This window comes from Leptodactylus fuscus, chromosome 3 (genome assembly GCF_031893055.1).
Source record: "Leptodactylus fuscus isolate aLepFus1 chromosome 3, aLepFus1.hap2, whole genome shotgun sequence".
Lineage (NCBI taxonomy): Eukaryota > Metazoa > Chordata > Amphibia > Anura > Leptodactylidae > Leptodactylus > Leptodactylus fuscus.
In genome coordinates, this window is record NC_134267.1 from 239,635,188 (window position 1) to 239,643,829 (window position 8,642).

Below are 8,642 nucleotides of genomic sequence, written 5' to 3' on the forward strand. Positions count from 1 at the left end.
GTACAATCTTATTCACAGGCTTCATTGTAATCAACAATTTATTATTATTTTTTTTTTATTAAAGTGCAACTTCCTTGAAAACAAAACTCCATGTGATGTAGGGGATCCAGAAAACTGAGATATGAGGAGTTATTTGCAATATGGCTGTATCTGCCCCAATGTGGTCACTGGTTGGACTTGAAATAAAGACATTTGTACTCATAGAGATGACTAACATCATCAGATGTGAGAGGTCTCATATCTCAGCTACTTGGACCCCTGTGAGTGTAATTTAAAGGGGACCTTTCACTGCCTCCACCATCTCCATCTCTTTGGATCCCCCCAAAGCTGCTGTTCCACTGATTCTAACGCAGTTGGAATTTTTCCTCTAGCCCCCACCATTCCTGAGCAATCATTGTTGTTAGTTTCAGCACCATTATGGTCTCTACTATGAGGTGGGCGGTCCATGTCTTTCTGCTCCAGCCTAGGACCGCCCACCTGAGAGTAGAAAGCCCAAGTGCATGGAAACTTATAGCAGCAATTGCTTGGGAACAGAGGGGGCTAGAGAAAAAATTCCAACTGCACTGGAATCAGTAAAACGGCGCCTATTAAAGGATGCAAAGAGTTGGAGTTGGTGGAAGCGGTGAAAGTTTCCCTTTAATGTTGAATTGTGATTGGGATTAATCCCAACTCATCCAAATTTTCAGTATTTGCACCATCATCATTGGAGGAATATTGCTACAGTTTTCATTTTTTCCTGGGTACATTCTTGATCACTATTTGCACTGACGAGTATTGACCGGGGCGCCAAAGACTTGAACTTCACAGAAATTGAGATATCCTGATTTTCCAGGTAAGATGATGTTCACGTATCGACCCTTCATGTTGTTGCAAAGGAACTTCTGAGTTCCAGCCAGTGGGATGGTTGTAATGGTACCACAGCTGCAAAAAAAATGGTTTAATATAGTTATTTTTATATGGGCCTCATGGGATAAGGCAAAGGAGCAAAAATGAGTGACCCGGGGGTAGCTGTTATTGATAAATATGACAAATAGACTACCAAGAAAGCCAAACCAGCAAGTCCCTTAGAGTTTAGAGATAGAGCCACATGAATGTATGGCAGAGCACGATTACCAAATGGATATCATTACTCTCCTTTGGCCTACAAGTTCACGAAGGTCTGAGAGCACGTGCCCCATATGCCTTCCCTTTAACATGTCCCCACTTACAGTTATCATACATACTCCACAGTAGTCCTTTCTCTTCCATAGACATTAGAGTCAGGTACTCACAGGCAAGGGCTTTCCTAGTCAGAGATGTAACTCTAGGTACTGGATGGAAAGGTCCAAGATGTGAGCAAGATGTCTAGTACTACCAATTGTTGCTCATTTACTACAAGAAGTCAGGTCTTTACCCCCCCTAAAATAATCCAATACCTGCCAGATCAGCAGTCATTTCTACGGTGCTGAGTATGGAGCCCAGAAGTGTTTGAGAATGGGTCTTCTCGAACACGGTGGCTGCATCATCGTTGTCGATGACTATTATCAGCTTCCACCAAGAATGGGTCTTCTTGAACACAGAGACTGCATGGTTGTATTCAATGACCATTATCAGCCTCCACCAAGAATGGGTCTTCTCGAACACGGTGGCTGCATGGTTGTAGTCGATGACCATTATCAACCTCCACCAAGAATGGGTCTTCTCAAACACGGTGGCTGCATGGTCGTAGTTGATGACTATTATCAACCTCCACCAAGAATGGGTCTTCTCAAACACGGTGGCTGCATGGTCGTATTCAATGACCATTATCAACCTCTACCAAGAATGGGTCTTCTCGAACACGGTGACTGCATGGTCATAGTCGATGACCATTATCAACCTCCACTAAGAATGGGTCTTCTCAAACACGGTGGCTGCATGGTCGTAGTTGATGACTATTATCAACCTCCACCAAGAATGGGTCTTCTCGAACACGGTGGCTGCATGGTCGTAGTTGATGACTATTATCAACCTCCACCAAGAATGGATCTTCTCGAACACGGTGGCTGCATGGTCATATTCAATGACCATTATCAACCTCTACCAAGAATGGGTCTTCTCAAACACGGTGGCTGCATGGTCATAGTTGATGACTATTATCAACCTCCACCAAGAATGGGTCTTCTCAAACACGGAGGCTGCATGGTCGTATTCAATGACCATTATCAACCTCTACCAAGAATGGGTCTTCTCGAACACGGTGAATGAATGGTCATAGTCGATGACCATTATCAACCTCCACCAAGAATGGGTCTTCTCAAACATGGAGGTTGCATGGTTGTATTCAATGACCATCATCAGCCTCCACCAAGAATGGGTCTTCTCGGTGGAGCCTGTATGGTCATAGTCAGTGACCATCATCCTGTTCCCGATGGCCTCCTTAGGTAACAGAACATCTAACAATCTAACAGTAACATCACAAGGGGCAGCAACTTGAAAAAAAATCATCATAAAAAAATAGGATTTTACCTTGGGTTGTTATTGCCATTATTGGCCAGTGAATCTCCAATGAGAATTTTGGCTCCATTGATGTAATCGGCGCAGCAGTCCCCTCGGTTGGTGATGGTGATGTAAGATATTGTATGCGTCTCCAGTAAATCCAATCTCCACCAGGGTGAGAGCTCAAATTGGGATGAAAAACATGATCCACGGGAGTAAAGAGGATCCACATTTTCATCTATGGCATTGATAGCAGCGCTGAGCCCCCCTGGATAATTTGTAGATTGCGTCGCCCGACCTCGAATTGCAACATTTTGTACTGTAAAAAAAAAACATTGGCAAAACTGAACAATTTTTTGGAATATTGTAAATGGACGACCACTAGTAAGATCCTAAACATTGGATTAAATTATATCTCCCTTTCCCATGTTATGCTTGAAAAGTCTTAGAAGAAGAGATTTCTTGGTGGGTTCCTTACACCGTGGAGCTACTTTAGTTGTTATATTGTAATAATTTACTCCTCGATTCTCGAATCTGCCAATATAAAGTGATGTCCAGCAGGATTTTAGGTTGTTGAGGCTGAAATATTGAGAAGCTCAATGGTACAGTATGGTTTGTTGGGGTTCTCACAATGTAGAGTTGTCACCTGTAGTCGACCTACTGGCTTTCACCTTCAGCCTATCATGATGAAGAGGAGACCTCTCGGAAGAGTTGTCAGATCTCCTAAGCACGGTGCTGTACCTCTGTAACCTTCCAAAAGAGGGTCATGGTTTGCCTTGTCCTGGTCCCTTTCCTAAGCTCATTCTGTAGTAAGAGATTACGATACTCACGATTATCTGTGGTGCACGATACAGAAACCCACAATACGATGAAGGTCAGTAAGAACATGGCTATTCAGAAATCTGAAAAACAAGGAAATCACAATGGGATGAGCAGAACACGATGGAGGTGTCTAGATCTACGTCTAGGTGGATAAGACCCCACCCTCAGTCATCCTGTATAAGAATCATAGAGGCTTCCACCATCTGGAGTCTTCTCCTTCTGGTCAGTCTTAGCTTTTGTCCCCATGTGATCTGTGCTCTCCTCTCCTAAATCTATTAGATCTGATGGTAAAGAACGGTGGAAACTATACGTTATGGTTTCCACCGCTCCAAAGCATGGACTAGAAAACAACAGTGGCTTCTTTACCATCAGATCTCCTCTGTTTGCCTCCATTTCTTCAGGTACCTTGGGACTTTTTATGGAGAATGGGGACAGACTGATGTGCTATTTGTTCTGCCCAAAATGGAAAACTCATGAAAGGAGCCATCACTGGGTGTTTATAAGGTGGATACAATGGGAAGTCTGGAGCTGGACTGGTCCATGACCATGCCTAGGAATCTGCCCTGTCCTGGTGTTGTATATACTCCGGCCCTGACCTCAGACTTGGGAGAATAACTTTACATGTACTGTCCTGTATATAGAGCCCCACTGGAGCCCAAGAGTGGTATACAAGGTCCAATTAATAGTTCTATATGGTGCCCAACTAACAATATACTGTACAGTGCCCAAAAAACAGGTGTATACAGTGATCAACTAACAATATTATACTATACAATGCCCAAGTAATAGCTGTATACAGTGATCAACTAACACTATTATACTATACAGTGCCCAAGTAATAGCTGTATACAGTGATCAACTAACTATTATACTATACAGTGCCCAAGTAATAGCTGTATACAGTGATCAACTAACAATATTATACTATACAGTGCCCAAGTAATAGCTGTATACAGTGATCAACTAACACTATTATACTATACAGTGCCCAAGTAATAGCTGTATACAGTGATCAACTAACTATTATACTATACAGTGCCCAAGTAATAGCTGTATACAGTGATCAACTAACAATATTATACTATACAGTGCCCAAGTAATAGCTGTATACAGTGATCAACTAACACTATTATACTATACAGTGCCCAAGTAATAGCTGTATACAGTGATCAACTAACACTATTATACTATACAGTGCCCAAGTAATAGCTGTATACAGTGATCAACTAACAATATTATACTATACAGTGCCCAAGTAATAGCTGTATACAGTGATCAACTAACACTATTATACTATACAGTGCCCAAGTAATAGCTGTATACAGTGATCAACTAACACTATTATACTATACAGTGCCCAAGTAATAGCTGTATACAGTGATCAACTAACAATATTATACTATACAGTGCTGTTCTGTGTTCAACTAAAATTGCTAATATTGGGGTATTATCCCTTTACCCATACTATAACCGGACCCTCATGGTACAAGCCTGGAGTCTCTGCTCACCTGTGTGCTCTTCTCTGTCTGGTGGTAAAGTCTTCCCGGCTATATATATGGAGCCATGGGACGTCTCCTGAGGTTCTTATGTCCCTGGGAAGTCCTGAAGGTCTTTTATGAAGCCAAACTATGTGGTTGAATTAGAGATAACGGATCCCCAACTAAACCAAATGTTTGTCCAGGAGTCAAATACCATTAAGACCGCAGGTCACGTAGGGTAATGGGAAATCCTCCCTGTGTCCACACGTTTGATAAAATACCTTATTTACTTATAGATTGTAAGAGTAAGATTGTATAGAGTGTATCCCCATTTCCTCATAGATTGAAAGTTCTTCTGATCCAGGCCCTCAAGCCTCTTGTGTCCCCGTCTCCTCAAAGATTATAGCTTCTTGTAGGTGGTGCCCTCTCCTTTTTGTGGTAGGTGGTGGCCCCAATGCCACCAGAAGGATCATAGAAGCCTTGGGTGCACAACCATAGTAGATGGAGAGTCTGCCCAGTCTTGGAGCAAGAGATGGTCAGGAGAAGTGGTTCTTGGTGTGTTAGATAGAGACAATCTGGAGAGCAGACATTTTTGTTGAGCCAAGTGTGTGTTGGGCAAAAAAGCCAATTGAGCCAAAGAGTCAGAGAGCGTCCTTGGAGAGGAGACCATGTGGAGAAACCATTGCACAGCCCCTGAGTTACATACACTGGCAACCACTGCTTAATCTTGCATCCTACTTAGATACAAACTTAAGAATTTAATCGTCAAGCCATAGTACTGACCTTGTCGAGACACCACCAAAGCCAACGCTGAAGGCAACCCTAGTCATCCCATGGACAATGATCGGGAGAGAGTCAATGCTCCAGACTTTATGAAGGCTCCAGAATAAACATTAGAAGCAAACGGCATCTGAGACAAACCTGGATGGTCCAAGCCTAGAAGCTTGGATGATCCAGTGAGGAGTAGCAAGGTTTTAGTTAGCAAAGTGAGGGAATGGCTACCGACCAACCATCAACCCATGCGTGAAAAGTAGGAGACTCTGACCACTGAAGGTAAGCTGTGGCATCAAAAGACTGGCTGGCCATCCTAGAAAGAGATCTCTGCTGAAGAGTTCAACTCCCTATGGAGATGGCCCACATGCTCGGTAGCGGTGACTACCAGTGAGTTGAACACATGAGAAAAAAGGGGCACTTTGAGCCAGCCAAGATTGTCACATAGCTCCAGAGATTTTGCCACCATCTTGACCTGTGGATGGATGCTCTTGCGTTGTATGGGAACCACCAGAACTGCATCTTGGCTGAAGCTGGGGCCAACAGGACTCGATTGGTGACATCCAAACCAACTATCTATTGCAACGTGTCATGATGGATTATCTGGTGGCAGAAGAGTCACTTCAGTTCTGGGATCAGCAGAAGAAGGTACATGAGATGTACAACCTCATTGCCCGGAGTCCGGATCCCCATACACTGAAAGTTAACAAAACTGCCTTTGAAAATTGGGAATTGGTTAATGATGGAGAACCAAACAGGTCAGAGAGCCAGGATGTTGCCAGGGAAGGAAAGGGAAGGTATAGTGCAGGAGGGTTTCCCTTGTGCTACCAGTGGGATCCAGTCTGAATGCAGGTAGTGCCAACTAGTGGTGGCTGTATAAATCTGTACCCAGTGAGCTCCCCCTAGTGGTGGCTTTTTATTCTGCGATTGCTCACCTCCTGTACTGATTCTCAGTAACATCCTGTATTCAGCCTGCACCCACTAGTGACCATCAGGTTCTCCAGCTGATGATTTCCCACTAGGAGGGCTCCATATAAAGTCACTCATATCAGTGCTCACCACCTCGAGGGTCAGACCTGACCAGGTCAGCTGGATATTGAGCAGTTTTGCTGGTTTGCTTTGACCTCCTTGAGGACGCTGCCCCGTGGACGTGCTTGGGGCCAGCACTGGATTGTCCTTTATCACTTCCATCTACATGATGTTTGCAGTGTAACCAACAATATTTGTCTTCTCACTTGTCTCAGATTCTAGTGTTTGCTTTATCAGAAGTGATAAGATTACAAGTGGGTCTCCTGGTGCCAGGTCAGGTCACAGAGATGCCCCACACATATAGCACGCCAGGATACACTGCATTACTTTATGTACTCTCATAACTAAAACAACCTTTTAGGGTTACAGCCGCCTCTCCAACCCCGCAGATATCTCTGAGAACCCCAATAATTATAACTAATACACTCATAAAAACATGAAAGATCTACAATGTCGTCAAAGACATTCTCCCCAGCGCATCATAACACTGAGAGAAGCAATGCAATGTATGTACACAGTGACTGCACCAGCAGAGTAGTGAGAGCAGTTCTGGCATTTAAAGGGGCTTTTCAATTCATGGAACTTGCTTACATTAGGATGCAAATTAGCACTTTGTAACAAGGGCACTGCTATTGCTCAAAAGATTTCATTTGCATATCTGCAAAAATGCTCTCATCTCGGCAATGGCAGCAGTGATTCACAAGGTGAGAACACTGATTCACGTGACAGTAACCTATCTATCTGCAGGGCTGGGGTGATATGCTGGTTCTGGTGACAGTAACCTATCTATCTGCAGGGCTGGGGTGATATCCTGGTTCTAGTGACAGTAACCTATCTATCTGCAGGGCTGGGGTGATATGCTGGTTCTGGTGACAGTAACCTATCTATCTGCAGGGCTGGGGTGATATGCTGGTTCTGGTGACACTAACCTATCTATCTGCAGGGCTGGGGTGATATGCTGGGTCTGGTGACACTAACCTATCTATCTGCAGGGCTGGGGTGATATGCTGGTTCTGGTGACAGTAACCTATCTATCTGCAGTGCTGCGGTGATATGCTGGGGTATGGTGACACTAACCTATCTATCTGCAGGACTGGGGTGATATGCTGGGTCTGGTGACAGTAACCTATCTATCTGAAGGACTGGGGTGATATGCTGATTCTGGTGACACTAACCTATCTATCTGCAGGACTGGGGTGATATGCTGGTTCTGGTGACAGTAACCTATCTATCTGCAGGGCTGGGGTGATATGCTGGTTCTAGTGACACTAACCTATCTATCTGCAGGGCTGGGGTGATATGCTGGTTCTGGTGACACTAACCTATCTATCTGCAGGGCTGGGGTGATATGCTTGTTCTGGTTACAGTAACCTATCTATCTGCAGGGCTGGGGTGATATGCTGGTTGTGGTGACAGTAACCTATCTATCTGCAGGGCTGGGGTGATATGCTGGTTCTGGTGACAGTAACCTATCTATCTGCAGGGCTGGGGTGATATGCTGGTTCTGGTGACACTAACCTATCTATCTGCTGGGCTGGGGTGATATGCTGGTTGTGGTGAAAGTAACCTATCTATCTGCAGGGCTGGGGTGATATGCTGGTTCTGGTGACAGTAACCTATCTATCTGCAGGGCTGGGGTGATATACTGGTTCTGGTGAAAGTAACCTATCTATCTGCAGGACTGGGGTGATATGCTGGGTCTGGTGACAGTAACCTATCTATCTGCAGGGCTGGGGTGATATGCTGGTTCTAGTGACAGTAACCTATCTATCTGCAGGGCTGGGGTGATATGCTGGTTCTGGTGACAGTAACCTATCTATCTGCAGGGCTGGGGTGATATGCTGGTTCTGGTGACACTAACCTATCTATCTGCAGGGCTGGGGTGATATGCTGGTTCTGGTGACAGTAACCTATCTATCTGCAGGGCTGCGGTGATATGCTGGGGTATGGTGACACTAACCTATCTATCTGCAGGACTGGGGTGATATGCTGATTCTGGTGACACTAACCTATCTATCTGCAGGACTGGGGTGATATGCTGGTTCTGGTGACAGTAACCTATCTATCTGCTGGGCTGGGGTGATA

General features: G+C 44.6%; 1 protein-coding gene across 1 annotated transcript; it reads right to left on the minus strand.

The window, feature by feature from the left end:
• Nucleotides 1-702: 702 nt before the first annotated feature.
• On the minus strand, nucleotides 703-4,881 carry LOC142198359 (fucolectin-like). The gene is made up of 4 exons (XM_075269350.1): nucleotides 4,788-4,881; nucleotides 3,288-3,359; nucleotides 2,488-2,776; nucleotides 703-921 (listed from the first exon to the last, which is right to left on the minus strand). Exons 2-4 carry the CDS (start codon nucleotides 3,343-3,345, stop codon nucleotides 756-758), a joined length of 513 nt encoding a protein of 170 aa, XP_075125451.1. The 5' UTR covers nucleotides 3,346-3,359; nucleotides 4,788-4,881; the 3' UTR covers nucleotides 703-755.
• Nucleotides 4,882-8,642: the final 3,761 nt, after the last annotated feature.